Source organism: Mizuhopecten yessoensis, unplaced genomic scaffold (assembly GCF_002113885.1).
Source record: "Mizuhopecten yessoensis strain PY_sf001 unplaced genomic scaffold, ASM211388v2 scaffold716287, whole genome shotgun sequence".
Taxonomy (NCBI): Eukaryota; Metazoa; Mollusca; class Bivalvia; order Pectinida; family Pectinidae; genus Mizuhopecten; species Mizuhopecten yessoensis.
In genome coordinates, this window is record NW_018480041.1 from 521,230 (window position 1) to 537,497 (window position 16,268).

At 35.6% G+C, this 16,268-nt stretch overlaps 2 protein-coding genes across 2 annotated transcripts in view; one reads left to right on the forward strand and one right to left on the reverse strand.

Moving 5' to 3' along the window:
• LOC110442650 (protein RRP5 homolog) overlaps positions 1-8,437 on the reverse strand; it is a 165,731-nt gene extending 157,294 nt beyond the window's left edge. The window contains exons 1-3 of the mRNA XM_021486343.1: positions 8,368-8,437; positions 6,823-6,932; positions 5,894-6,019 (exon numbers count right to left, since the gene is read on the reverse strand). Coding sequence (XP_021342018.1) covers positions 5,894-6,019; positions 6,823-6,912 — 216 coding nt within the window. The 5' untranslated portion in view covers positions 6,913-6,932; positions 8,368-8,437. The remainder of the gene's footprint in view (positions 1-5,893; positions 6,020-6,822; positions 6,933-8,367) is intronic.
• Positions 8,438-10,864: 2,427 nt separating this feature from the next.
• LOC110442652 lies at positions 10,865-13,382 on the forward strand. The gene has a single exon (XM_021486345.1). The coding sequence runs from the start codon at positions 10,975-10,977 to the stop codon at positions 12,469-12,471; it is 1,497 nt and encodes a 498-aa protein (XP_021342020.1). The 5' UTR covers positions 10,865-10,974; the 3' UTR covers positions 12,472-13,382.
• Positions 13,383-16,268: the final 2,886 nt, after the last annotated feature.

The following is a 16,268-nucleotide window of genomic DNA, read 5'->3' on the forward strand; positions in this document are numbered from 1 at the left end:
AGAATCAGCCCTATAGGAATCGTTGAAGGGAAGTACTCAAAAAAGAAACGCCTGATTGTCGATTTATCTGCACCACACGACAATCCTGACCACCCTAGCATCAATGGTCTAATAGACAAAGACTCTTGCTCTTTATCATATGTCCGAATTGATGATGCCATTCAGATCATACAGGAGTTGGGCCAAGGTTCCTTAATGTGTAAGGCTGACATTACAGATGCTTTTAAACTCATTCCAATAAAACCTGACCAGTGGCATTTATTCGGTATTAAATGGGAGGAGAGCTATTATTTCTATCAAAGACTTGCTTTTGGATGTCGCTCTAGTCCGGTTATTTTCGACAAACTGTCTCAGGCAGTGTGTTGGGTTGCAACAAACAATTATGGTATTCCAATTATATTGCACTTACTGGATGATTTCTTGACAATAAGCAAGCCCGAAAGTAATGGAGAATATAGAATGAACCAATTAATTGACGTGTTCACCAAGTTAGATATCCCGTTATCGCCTCACAAAACAATAGGACCAACAACTGACATTGAATACCTCGGTATAATACTAGACAGTATGCACATGGAAGATAGACTGCCGAAGGATAAGATATGTAGGATAACAGAATTTCTCGAGACTATGTTACAGAGACAATCCTGTACGAAAAGAGAACTATTACAACTTCTCGGTCACTTAAACTTTTGTACTCGAATTGTTAAGCCGGGCAGGTCTTTCATATCATATCTTATCAAGTTGTCTACAACAGTGAAGAAACTTCATCATCATGTGCACTTTACCAAGGAATGTAGAGAGGATATACATATGTGGCTTATTTTCCTAAGACAATGGAATGGCATATCTGTGTTTTATGATGTTAATTGGACATCAACGGAGGATATGGAGTTGTACACTGATGCATCTTCCACGATAGGTTTCGGTGCATATTACAACGGGCATTGGTTTGCTGTCAGATGGCCAGACTTCTTATTAAATGAGATACATGCTGCTTCGGAAAAATCAGTTTCCATGGCATTCATGGAGTTGTATCCAATTGTTGCAGCAGTGGTTTTGTGGGGTGAGAGTTGGAGAACGAAAAAGATCCTTTTCCATTGTGACAACATCGCCACTGTTAACATTGTGAATAAGGGAAGATCAAAATCATTACATATTATGAAACTTATGAGGAATATGACGTGGTTTGCAGCGAGTCAAAATTTCACCTTCCATGCAGAACATGTTCCGGGAGTTCAAAACAATATTGCTGACAGTCTATCTCGTTTACAGATGCATCGTTTCCGGCAGTTAGCACCCAGAGCAACATTGAAGCCAAGCAAGTGTCCTCCTCCCTCAGAGGTAATGTGGAACTAACCGAAACAACAGCCAAGATCTGGACCAGGACCATGGGGGAACGCACTAGAAAAGCATATTCTACAGGGTATCAAACATTTTGTAGATTCCTTGTGATGTATGGTATAACATGGATCACTAACAGCCTACCACCTATATCTGAGGATATTTTAATCTTCTTTGTGGCATATTGTGTACATTCTCTCAGTCTTCAGTTGTCCACCATCAAACTGTATCTATGTGGTATAAGATATCATTTCCTTACTAATGGGGGTACAAACCCTCTCGAGAATAAGGAAGGGAACAGTTTTCCTCGACTCAATTTGTTTCTCAATGGTGTAAAGAAAAGTCAAAAACTTGGAACAAGAGAACATTTACCTATCACATTCAAGATTTTGCAACAATTTAACGAGGCACTTGCTGATGTATAGTACAGCCACCACGATAAACTGATGTATCGGGCAGTGTGTTGTGTGGCATTTTATGGATTTCTGAGGTGTGGAGAGTTCACCGTTAACCAAAACAACTTTGATCCGAGTGTTAATTTGTGTATAGGTGATATACAAATCCAGTCCGATGAACTACTCAAGCTGTGTCTTAAATCTTCCAAAACGGATCCCAGTAGGAAAGGTGTACACATTCTTATTTTTGCCAACAGGTCATCAGTGTGCCCACATCAAGCTATGTGCAAATATCTCGTTATCAGGAAAAAAATGTATCATGTGACCCCTACATCACCCCTATTCGTAACCAGGGAGGGCACAGCGTTATCAAGGAATATTTTTATTCAATTCTTGAAAATTAACTTAGAAAAAATTGGACTCAATACTACCTTATACAGCAGACATTCCTTTCGTATTGGGGCTGCAACCGCTGCAGCTGGAGCTAAAGTGGAAGACCACCTTATCAAAACATTAGGTAGGTGGTCTTCAGACTGTTACCAAAGATACATAAGGACATCTCATAACACAATCAAGGAGGCTCAGATAAGTATGACAAATGCATGAACTATGACTTTTTGTTATAACGCCAATTGTGCGTAATTACTGTATAACATGCATGGACGCATGTGGACATTGGATTTATATTATATATAGGGTCACCTTAACTGTGGAACGACATACATGTATACATAAACGGTGACTTGGACACCAACTGTGTATACCCAAATACAATTTGAACTGTGGACATGGAGATATTTATAACCAAGTCACTCTAGATTTGTGGAAGACATATACAAGGAGATGTACGAATTGTGACTTATCATCTTGTGGAAGTTCTAAAATATGCATTACCATGTATTGTAACATATATATGTACGGTTCATATATAAGATAGTATAACTTATGACATAATAGTAAATGCAATAAGAGAGACGATATATGATACTATATAATTTTATAAGAAACATACTACTTGGGGGCTTTTCAGCTGCACACATATCGCAATACGAAAGGTATACAGCTTCAATTTGGGAGGTACACAACACATATGTTGTTGTGTTCAGCCCCCATGTTAATATACAGTTATACCTACATAATAAGGTGCCTATAAGTTATAATTAGGTATCCTATAGATCCAGGAATTTCCAACAATGATGAATCCTCTCATGGGATTGGTACAAACATGGGCTAACGGGGCCCATGTGGCCAATCCAGGATTCAGGAAATATCCTCTCATGGGATCTATATCCAGGAAATTAGACCTAGACATCATGCGGACCCAGGAAATTCCTGATCAGATATCCTCTCATCGGATCCAGGTATATGAGCTACTCATCATGTCTGGATCCAGGATTGTCAGAATATCCTCTCATTGGGGTCCGTTTTTGATAATGGGAAATCTCATCCAGCCGTTGGGACCAGGGGCAACCGTTTCGCTCCTGGGGGGATATATCCTTGGACAAGGGGTGACAGTTCACTCCTGGTAGGATAACGTCAGTAATCCGTGATATTTCCATAGCTTATATATGTGTAGTATGATATAGCCCCCAAGGCCAAACCTAAATGTAGATCATCATGAAATGTATATATTTGTGTATTGTTGATTTCTTCTGTTATATGTATAAACATGTGTATGCTGATTTATAAAACATATACAACAATGTTGGTCATGATAACATTGCATACCTCGAGCTCTACAGTTAATAAATAGCATTTATTAAACTGTATCATATTGTTATGGTTGTTTATAAATAGGGTATTAATGTTAATAGGGTATGTTTATTGTTTAAAGGGTATTATTTTTTATAGGGTATTATTGTTTATAGGTATTATTGTTTATAGGGTATGTTTATTGTTTATAGGGTATTATTGTTTATAGGGTATTATTGTTTAAAGGGTATGTTTATTGTTTATAGGGTATTATTGTTTATAGGGTATGTTTATTGTTTATAGGGTATTATTGTTTTAAGGGTATGTTTATTGTTTATAGGGTATTATTGTTATATAGGGTATGATTATTGTTTATAGGGTATTATTGTTTATAGGGTATGTTTATTGTTAAGAGGGTATTATTGTTTATAGGGTATGTTTATTGCTTATAGGGTATAATTGTGTATAGGGTATGTTTATTGTTTATAGGGTATTATTGTTTATAGGGTATTATTGTTTATAGGGTATGTTTATTGTTTATAGGGTATTATTGTTTATAGGGTATGTTTATTGTTTATAGGGTATTATTGTTTATAGGGTATGTTTATTGTTTATAGGGTATTATTGTTTATAGGGTATGTTTATTGTTTATAGGGTATTATTGTTTATAGGGTATGTTTATTGTTTATAGGGTATTATTGTTTATAGGGTATGTTTATTGTTTATAGGGTATTATTGTTTATAGGGTATGTTTATTGTTTATAGGGTATTATTGTTATATAGGGTATGATTATTGTTTATAGGGTATTATTGTTTATAGGGTATGTTTATTGTTAAGAGGGTATTATTGTTTATAGGGTATGTTTATTGCTTATAGGGTATAATTGTGTATAGGGTATGTTTATTGTTTATAGGGTATTATTGTTTATAGGGTATTATTGTTTATAGGGTATGTTTATTGTTTATAGGGTATTATTGTTTATAGGGTATGTTTATTGTTTATAGGGTATTATTGTTTATAGGGTATGTTTATTGTTTATAGGGTATTATTGTTTATAGGGTATGTTTATTGTTTATAGGGTATTATTGTTTATAGGGTATGTTTATTGTTTATAGGGTATTATTGTTTATAGGGTATGTTTATTGTTTATAGGGTATTATTGTTTATAGGGTATGTTTATTGTTTATAGGGTATTATTGTTTATAGGGTATGTTTATTGTTTATAGGGTATTATTGTTTATAGGGTATGTTTATTGTTTATAGGGTATTATTGTTTATAGGGTATGTTTATTGTTTATAGGGTATTATTGTTTAAAGGGTATGTTTATTGTTTATAGGGTATTATTGTTTATAGGGTATGTTTATTGTTTATAGGGTATTATTGTTTAAAGGATATTATTGTTTAAAGGATATTATTGTTTGTAGGGTATGTATAACAGATCTAATTTGCAATATATTGCATCCTATACCAGTCGGTGATTCAATGTGATCATTGTTTCACAGAAGCGCTTTGACTTCTCAGTTGTTTTACACATATGGCCAGATAAAAAGACGTTAAATTTAAATAAATCTTTTGAATCTTGATATTTTTAAACTCTTTAGTTTCTGTGGAAAAATCAACATTTAAAGCCTTATTTAAATACCAATGTTTATTAAATTACCAAAGGCAATGTCAACAACGATGAGTAATCCCATCTTCGCTAGCCAAGTGTTTGCTTTGTATACACTCCACTTACCCTTGGCGGATATAGCCGTGTTAACCGAGCCTTCAAATTTTCGTACGATGCCAATCGCTCGCATCCAATGAAATTGCATCTTACATAGAGCGCTGTTGACGAAGGAAAACAGTAATGACGCCGCCCTGTACGGAAGCACGTTGTTGTTTATGTCAGAGTGTTTTGCCCCCCCCGCCCCACTCCAAAATGAAGGTTCACAATCTTTTGTCTTTTGGGGGGGAACTTCGTGCCACATGTAAATGATGACCTTCGAAAATATGTTTCCACATTGCTGTGTCATTTATACTCCACCTCCACATACACATGCTTATGTCAACACGCCGATGGAGTGTGTATGTAACGGTCATTCTGATTGGTTAAATGTTTTTGGGAGAAGAGCGATAACTCTGTTTATCCGCTAGGTGGCAGTGGAGAGAATTATGAAAACACGGCTATATCCACCAAGGGTAAGTGGAGTGTATACGAAGCGAACACTAGGCTAGCAAAGATGGAGTAATCCATAACACACATTTTTGTACTGGTAATACAAACCTGAAGAGCTTAGAAAATAGAGTGAAAATATTAGGGCAAAATGTAACTTTTCTTGTGTCGTTTTTACCAATTTTTGTATAATTTACTAGACTTCAAAACACTTAACACTCTGTAAACTTATATTGGGACATTTTGCAAGATTCATTTTTTTAATTTGTGGCAAAAGTGGAAAGTAACACACAACATTTACTCACATTTTTCTTCAAGGCACATGTTCTCTCAACAATCTTCTCAGTATCATCATTTTTTTTTACAATTTTCCCATTTTTTTCCTTTCCAAATTCCTTCTTTGGCTTCTTCTTTGGTTCTGGTTCTGCTGACTGAATAAACACAATAACAATATGCTTATGTTATTCTAATGAGATGGTTTTTATGCTCTTTCTAGGTCTGATTTGCACAAAATGAAATACAAGATGGATGAAATAATTCATATATATATATGGCCAGTTTTCCTTACAAATTCAATTAACAAAATAACTAGAATTAGTAAAACCTTTAATTCACATGTAAAATGGATGCTTCAAATGTTCATCATATCTTTAAAATTGAATATTGACTGTATTCTTCATTCCATAATTTAGCCCATTTTGCAGTTTATTAGAAAAGTTATACTTTGATTGAACCAAAAACACCCATAAGCTATGTATTTGGTAAAAATGTATTATCATTTATCTTTCACATATATGCAGTTAACATTTTTTCAAATGGGGCAAATGATTCATATAATTTTAAATGATAGTCCATTTTCCAAAGATTTCGTACAAATTGACAGTAATTTTTGGGACTCATGGTATTTGAGTCCTAAACTCATGGTTTCCCTATGGGACTCATCATTTTTTTTAGCATCCGTTATATGTTATTAAAGGGACTCATCAAAATTTAGAGAGAAAAAAAACCTGGACTCGCATGAAAAATTTCTACAAAAATTCAAGTCTTATAAAATGTTAAAATTTTGCATAAGGTAAATTCAGCTTAAGCTGGATCCTTGTTACAAGAAGTTGTATAGAGATTTCACCATACCAAAGGACAAACTCAATAAGATTTTCAGTTTAGAATGTGATAACAAATGTACAATCTGCTGTTACATATATACATTCGTTACTTTAAATTAACAGATACTTACATGGAAAAGGTCCTTTTCTTCTGCTTGTACTGATACAGAATCTTTTTTAACTCTTTTTTTGCTACCACCTCTTGGAAAATTTTCTTCCATTTTGTTACTTTTTCATATCACTGAAAGGAAAACATATCCTATTAAATACTGATGGGCTGATGATCGATAACAATTGAAAAATAATCAGTTTGCCCTTTCTGATTATTATTATCGATTACAAATTCCATAATCAATATAACAAATCGTCACTTTCACACACATGTCGCACATGAATCAAAAGATCTATTCTTTATGCACAAGATGAACATAAATGTACATAACATGCCCCAAACAACCAAAACAATCACTAAAAACATATTTTTTCAAACTTACTCTGTTTTACTCTAGTTTTTTTATAGCCCCGGCTTCTAATGCCACGTGACTAAAATATCGCAGGCCTACGTCATAACGTTGGGAATTACCTTCGGTAACGGGGGATCTCATCAAGTCATGTCACATTGCTCATGGCCTAATTTCCATTAAAAACATGGGTTGGTATGGAAAACGTTGGAAAATACTTTTCGTAATGATCTTTGAAACATGTTATTGATACCACCTAGTCCATAAAGAATAGATCTTTCGATCCATGTGCGACATGTGTGTGAAAGTGACGATTTGTTTCTAAAATATCAGTTGGAAGTGCGCTCCGGGTGCGGGGCGCATATTTCCCACATATTATAGAGAGCCGGAGTTCTGACGTTAATCGATGACAGACCGATATGAAAAAAGCCGATAAAACGTCAGAATAATTCGGACTTATTTACTACCGGACGGAAATCCAAATATGTTTGGGCTATTGTGATTCTCTTTTTACACCATTTAGAGGGATCAGGCAAAGTATATCATTGAAAATATAAAATTGGAATTAAATCACACATATACTTAACTTTTACAATAACAGATAAGAACAGTTATACTTGATAAACAATACATTTTCAAATATGAAGTCCCTCTACTGGGCCTCATTCTTTCCGCAACATTACGCTAAGGCCATAGACGGGGCAATTAAATGCAACAGTACCAAATACATTTGTGTTTTCTCTTGAACTACATAATTCATTCGAATGCTCTTCTTTACTTATTAATTTCATAATAATTATCGCTATAAAACGAATAAGATAATATTTTTGATAATGTTATTTAGAAAATAAGATTGAAAAAATACAGCATTTAGACGCTTCGCTTGTTTCAGACAATGCCTGTTTTCAAAATGAATGATTTTGCCCAGCAACAGATTCAAGTATATTATACTATACTATTGGAAAAAAATATACGAGCTGCGCTCTCTCCAGGCCTGAGTCATATTACAAATCGTACTAACTTATGCTAAGCCTAAGGAGACCACGTGTTTTTGTTTACATCTGAAGGGCCAATCTTTCTTCACTAATGTGCTGAATAACTTCCGTATCAGTCATGCTCAAATAGACTCAAAGCATGTTTCAGATGTTGAATTACTAGTTACGTATTTAACCCCCTCTGTAATGTATCTGATTTGTCTTGTAACTGTATACTTACATTACACGAAAATATTTAACGCCATCTTTAAAACATTTCCAAGATCAGGACTAATATCTGGATCACGAAGATACTTCAAAGATTTCTAATAGCTGAACTGGAATCACGGTAATCGAAATCCGGATTTAGACAACCGTCAGAAAGTGTTTGATTTGCTAAACTTCGACAATAAATTAATTCCACTATACATTCCGTAACTAATCAAACAGTTTTTTTGCAGACTAAAATAGACAGAACAAATTAGTACCCTTCCTTAAGTAAAAGTTATTTTATATATATATTTTATCCGAGAATAAATATTCTTTATAGTGAGATAAAGTTGAGTCCATACTTTTTTATAAATTATATAATTAATTATGCTAGCTGATATCACGGACCTTTTTTTTTTATTTGACACTTTTTTATTTTCCTTTTTGTATAATATAATGACAATGACAACACAATTTTACAATGGGGTACATCAATGCGAGAGAAAGTTTCAATTTGATTATATATTTGTTACACTCAGATTCTGCCTTGAAGAGTAGAGATATACTTTTGTTCGATTATATATGCTGCTGTGTTTATTACAACTAGAGTACCAATACATACCTATATTGCAAAATAGACATTTATTTTTTTACTTTACACACATAACATACAACTTTCATGCATCCATTCACTCATTACAAAATGCTTAATACCGCTAGCATGTCTATAAGGCAATTAAGTTAGATTATTTGGAACCATTTATTTTCGAACTTGTTGTAATCCATATTCTTTTTGTAAATTACCTGTTCTATCCTAATGTAGTCTTCCAGGTCTTTTTTAAGATATCACGGACTTAGACGTTAGATAAACGGACTAATATAATTCCGTGCTGATATAAATGCCTCTGAATTTGCTAGGGTAATGTATAATGGAAATATTTAAAACCGGAAAAAGTTGTTAAAATCTCTTCATCCGTTCAGAAGGAGAAGATTGTATAGATTTAGTCCCCTTTTGCCTCAACCATTCTACCAAAGAGGAGAAATAAAATATGAAATAGTTACCTTCCTTGCCAAAAGAATGCTCAAGATCATTAAAATATTTATCTTTATGTCTGTTATTGTAAGTACATTGTATATAGGTATATATTTGTTATTGTGTTACTGTTGGATGAAGACCCGTTTTAAAAACAAAACAAAATCAGTAGTCTTAACAGTTATCCTAACAAAGTCTTTTTCAGTGCTAATAAATAACTTAACATTTTGCAGAACACTTTGATTGAAAACGATACATACAATTTATTATGAGTGCAAAAGAAACATTTGAAGTTTTGTCGAAATTAAGCACAACCTTATAACACTTGTAGGATTAAAAGTATGCATATAATTGTGAACAGTATTGTGAAATTGATGGGGAACTAAATTAAAATTAATTGAGATAAAATTAATTAGTAAAGTGTGTATATTATGAACCATGTCACTAATCAAAAGAGATATGTGTCCATCAAGGTTACGACAAGCTTGCCAATGTCTATCAAACATGAATAATTTTTTAATTACAAATTGTAAGAAATAAAAAAAAAACTGCTTTTCATCACATAAACCCTTCCTTTGGTAATATTATGTATTATCAAGGACTTAGATAGCATCTAATTCCGTGGTATTATGGTACAAATCCTTTCAATACATTTTCAAATGAGGTGTATACATGTAAAACGAACTTAATTTGTCTTTGAACAACTGGGCCAAAGGAATGGTTTATCGTTAGTTTTTGAATTTAATTGAAAAATAATGGACGCAGGCTGAAAGCCTCTAAGTCCATATCACAAAACATAGTATAAAAATATTATATTGTCACTGGTTAACATATATAAACTTTCCCAAAAGAGTTATTTTAAAAGTCATTATCAGTAATTATTGTAAATAGTGTCCTTCAGATGGTTATCCAACAGGATCTCAAAGTCTTCGTGGTTTCTGCATTTACAACCGATTCCGGTAGACCGTTCCAGATATCAACTACCCTAAACGTGAACGAGTTTTTCCTTAGCTCTGTACTACATCGTTGTGTATACAGCTTAAATTTATGTCCTCGTGTTCTTTCGTTATTCTGTAAAATCAACCTACTGAGGGACCCCTTGAGATGACGTAGAGGTCACGGGGTTCGGTGCTTAGAGAGTTATTTGGTTCAGAAAGACGTATTCATAAATCTATAAATCAAACTTAACATTTCAACGGAAATTCAACAGAGCCAGACTTCGTAACAACTACGACAGGATAGAGTGTTTATTCAGGACTCTTTCTATAGTGGACTCAACCGTGGTATCAGCACGTGGTTGCTTTACAAGGTTTGTTTACTTTCGGTGTTCGGGTCACTGACTTCGGGGTTTGACCCCACACACTTGCGAATTATGATGTGGAATATGTACACTTCAAAATGGAAACACTAAAATCAGGAATCACTTTAATGATAAAAAATTGCTGGTTCGCTTCAATTGACTTGAAAGACGCTTATAATTACTACTCGGTGCCGGTTAGTCCGGATGATAGGAAATATCTTCGTTTTTTCTGGGGCAACGTCTGTTATCAGTTTACCTGTTTACCCAACGGGTTGTCTTCAGGGCCCCGAGTCTTCACAAAGATTATGAAACCGGTGTTTTCTCATCTTCGAAAATTAGGTCATGCTAATGTATCCTACATTGACGATAGCTTATTACAGGCAGACTCTTATGACCAATGTGTAGCTAACATAGAGGCTACCGTTGATTCTATGGACTCGTTAGGACTTACCATTCACCCTGAAAAGTCGGTACTTAGGCCTACTAGATGTATAACATTCCTTGGTTTTGTGTTAAACTCAGAAACTATGACAATATGTCTTACTAAGGGAAAAGCTGACAATGTAGTCCATGTGTGTCAGGAGCTCTTGAACACTAAAGTAACTAGCATCAGACATCTAGCACAAGTCGTTGGGAAAATGGTTGCTTGTGCTCCTGCAGTTCCACATGCCCCTTTATTTTATAAAACGTTGGAACATGAAAAAGACAGTGCACTTAAGTTAGCGAAAGGGAATTTTAATAACACAGTGCGTATTTCCACAGAAGCTAGAGAGCAGGTATTATGGTGGATTAATAACATTCATCAGAGTGCTAATCCAGTGTACCGCGGGTCCCCTGACCTTGTTTTAGAGACGGACAGTTCTGGCACAGGGTGGGGAGGCCTTGTGAAAGGTGACGGACATGATCAATTACAGACAGGGGGACATTGGTCTCACAGTGAACAACAAAACCATATAAATTACCTTGAATTATATGCAGCTTTTCTTACTCTACAGTGTTTCTGTAATTTAAAACGTAACATTCATGTGCGACTTTATATGGATAACACTGTCGCAGTAAACTATCTTAATAACATGGGTGGTAAGAAACCTTATTTACATGACCTCACTAGAGAGATGTGGTTGTGGTGCAAGGAACGTGACATTTGGTTGTCTGTGTGTTACCTGCCAGGTGTCACTAACGTTGAAGCTGACAAGTTGTCGAGAAAGATCTCCGATGACATTGAGTGGAGTTTAAATGTACATATTTTCCAAAAGGTGTGTGACATATTCGGGATACCAGACATAGACTTGTTTGCTTCTCGAATCAATGCCCAAGTGACTTCGTATGTGTCGTATCTACCTGATCCTACAGCTATAGCTGTAGATGCTTTTAGCTTATCATGGTCACATGGAACTTATTATGCTCTTCCACCTTTCAGTCTCCTGGGGAGAGTCTTGCAGAAGGTGGAGGAAGATGTGACACAGATGATACTAATTGCACCGTTGTGGACCACACAGCCATGGTTCCCGAAACTTCTGAGACTGGTAACAGCCCCACCGGTAATACTGCCCAACAGGTTACCATGCCCATTGCTACAGTTGCGGAACAACCCAACCAGGCAACATCCAATGCAGAAATTACGACTGATAGCATGCAAGTTATCAGGGAGAGCCTGCGACGTCAGGGAGTTTCGTCGCCAGTTGCCTCCATCATTCTTGCATAATGGAGGACATCCACCCAGAGACAATATGGGGTCCATATCCGCCGATGGTTGTCTTTTTGCGAGCAAGGGACAGTTGATCCGCTGCAACCATTTGTGAATGACATACTTAAATTCTTATCAGTAATGTTCAACAAACGACTGGGATATAGTAGTGTAAATACAGCTAGGTCGTGTATAAATTCATTTTTAGAATTGGCTGGTAATATCTCTTTTATAAACAATGTACTCATAAAAAGATTCATGAAAGGTATATACCAAATAAGACCTGCATTACCAAGATATTCCACAACATGGAGTGTTTCAATAGTGTTACAATATTTACAAACTCTTTCACCTGTACATACTATTAGTCTTAGATTTTTGACATTTAAATTAGTCATGCTTCTAGCGTTATTAACAGGACAAAGATGCCAGACACTTCATGTTTTAGACATTAGGAATATTACTTTGACCGAATCTCAAGTGACAATTGTTATTGGAGATCTTTTGAAACAATCAAAACCAGGTCGACATTTGGCGCCTATCATATTGCAGGCTTTTCCTGCAGACTTATCATTATGTGTGGTAACTGTGTTTAAAGAATACCTGAAGAGGACTAAAGTGTTGCGGAAGGAAGAGACACAATTGTTGATTAGTACGGTATCACCGCATAGTAAAGTTTCCAAACAAACTATTGCTAATTGGATTTAGCTTGTGTTAGCAAAATCGGGTATAGACACGTCGGTGTACAAACCGCACAGCACCAGGAGTGCATCAATGACAGCAGCAAAAACTGCGAATGTGCCGATCACAACCATCCTACAGACTGCGGGATGGAGTACAGACTGTACTTTCCGAAGGTTTTATTGTATTCCTTCATCCCAGACTCAGTCGACTGGGACAATAAATACGGGTACTAGACTTTTGGAGCAGTTTGCTCCTCCATCAAATATCGGAGAATAGACTTCTCACAATTCTATTATGTGTTGTATATAAATGTACATGCGTTAAAAGTTTATATTACAAATGTTAAACATTTACATTTGGTTGTTTTACTTATTTTACAACATGAACGCATCAACTCTGATATCTCAAGGGGTCCCTCAGTAGGTTGATTTTACAGAATTGGAAAATTAAACTAGTCTTCCACTGGAAGACGAAGTTTGATTAAAATTCTGTAAAATCAACATCTACTGAGGGATCAATTGCCCACCGCTTGGCATTCCCACCCTCTATACATTATATGTATAGATATATTTTATCACTTTATTGATGCTTCATGTTATCTCTGAAAACTGAACCACGTGACCTCTACGTCATCTCAATTGATCCCTCAGTAGATGTTGATTTTACAGAATTTTAATCAAACTTCGTCTTCCAGTGGAAGACTAGTTTAATTTTCCAATTATCGTAGACAAATATGTCTGACGTGACTTTCTCATCAAACTTCCTCTTCACAATCTTGAAAACGTTAATCAAATCACCTCTAGTCCTTCGGTGTTTTAGTGTCGGTAGTTTCATTTTTTCTAAACGTTCTTCGTAGGAGATTTCTTTAAATCCAGGTAGAAGCTTAGTGGCTCTCCGTTGTACATTCTCTATCATCTGGATATCTTTAAGTTTATACGGACTCCGGGGGATCCACGCACTGGCTGCGTATTCTAGATGCGGTCTTACCAGAGCCTTAAATAACTGTCTAAAAATCGATTCGTCCAAAAAAGTAAATGATCTTCTAATAATCCCGAGTACTGAATTAGCTTTGTTTATTGAGTTTTGAATGTGGGTCCGAAAGTCCAGGTTTGCATCCACCGTTACTCCTAAATCTTTTTCACTGTTGATTTTGTCAAGTACGACTTCTCCAGTTTTGCTCGCGAGACGGTATGTTCTATTATTGTTTGGTGATCCTTTAACCTGAAGAACCTTGCATTTATTCGGATGAAATTTCAGAAGCCAATCATCAGACCATTTTTGAAGATTATTCAAATCTGCTTGTAGAATTTCCTTATCCTCATCAGTTCGTATCGTGCGGTATAATTTAGTATCATCCGCGAATAGAGGGCACGATGACGCAGTGTTCTCGGGCATGTTATTGATATACATAACAAATAGTATTGGTCCTAAGACACTCCCCTGAGGAATTCCGCTTAAGACGTTCTGTAATTTGGATGTAGATCCGTTAACCACTAGTTTTTGATGTCTATCACTTAAAAAGTTTTCTATCCATTTAACAGTTTTCGCGCTGATTCCATAATTATATAGCTTGTGTATTAGACGGCGATGGGGTACCTTGTCGAAAGCTTTCATAAAATCCATATCAATGACATCAATTTCTCCTCCCGTATCCAACATATGAGTCCACTCATCTAGGACGATTAACATTTGAAGTGTTGTTGATCTTCCGGGGAAAAATCCAAACTGATTTTTGCTGAATAAATTGTTCAGTTGCATGTGTTGAACTATACTAGTTTTGTTTGTGAAAATAATGCCAGGATATATTCCCGGGTACAAAAGTTACCGCATTGATGACCTTATCAATAGTGTGTGATCTATGAACGAATCAAATGAAAAACTTTACTATGCCGTTTTTAGGGTAACGTATTTCGTATGCACCATGTGACCGCGTGAAATTAGGTCTGTTCGGATGTTTTAATAATTGTGACGGCATAACTTTTTTCTTCAATATAAGTTAAATAATCGTAAATTAAGCTATATTTGTTTCTGTTCTCATACAACTTAAATGGTTTTATTCTGTTCCTTATCAATCCCGAGTTTATTGCTGAGCTGAGAGAGGCAGATTAATATTCCCCATCGTCGAATTTAAAGCTAGTCTTTGGCAGAGACGTAAATATTATTTCTCCCACAACCACTATAGGTTTCCCCATCCCGATTCATTGGATAAACCTGCTAGGAGTTGGTAAACATTTTTGGTTACCAACTAACACCCTGGACGTGATTTCATTGGTCTTTTTTTTTTATTTATGACGTCACGTCACAGTCCTTTGCGGCGTCATCTTCCATTGTGACGTCATGATTCTCGGCAATTGTTTCTCCCCCATCGGAAGCCGACACAGTGTATTTGCAAGGGAAACATATGGCTTTCCAGATAAAATATGAACGTTATGGGAGAAAAAAGGACCCCAAACTCGTAATGGTAGGTTACTCTCGTTAGTTAATTTTCAAATTGTAAAAGACACTCGGTAAACCTCGTGCCTTCATACAATTTGAAAATAAACTAACTCGAGTTAGATAAACATGATAACCAACCATCACTCGTTGGGGAACCTCTATATGTACGTAAGACCGATCAATGGCAAAAGTCTGAGTAAAACGATGTACATTGCTATATATAGAGACACGTACATTTAGTTTAAATCAATAGTATTGTAACGAAAGACAAATGGATTGGACAAAAGTTATTGCAACTTACTTACGTCCTTTCCGCAACAGAAAATATATATACAAAATTAATGTGTCACGTAATAACCTAAAACAAATTTATATATGTATACATTTATAAGATGTTAAAGATGGGTTACAGCAAAAAAGGTAATGATAGGATTAGGGACACCAACGTATAGTTATAAATATGTATTCGGAGAGTTTACTTGAGATCGCGCGTGGGACTTTTCCTAATCGAGTCGGCGTAAGTAGTATACCTAATCTATACACACATATCCTTCTGCTTTTCTAAAGTGCAATCACATTCCGTGCCGCATTTGCCTTTCTCTTGGTCACTCCAAGTCCTTCTGTGAATTCCTGCCTTACATACTTAGCCGACTAGATTAGGAAAACCGGACATGCGCTCTTTGTCATATGGAAACGGTTATGATATTGATGGACGCTAAGATTGAAGTTAATACACAGAGATCGTTGGTGTTGGAAAAGGGGAGAGGGGCTGGAATAAGAGAGGAGGTGGAG

Coding starts and splice junctions, on each gene's coding strand:
- LOC110442652 (XM_021486345.1), top strand. CDS start 10,975: ATGAAACCGGTGTTTTCTCATCTTCGAAAATTAGGTCATGCTAATGTA.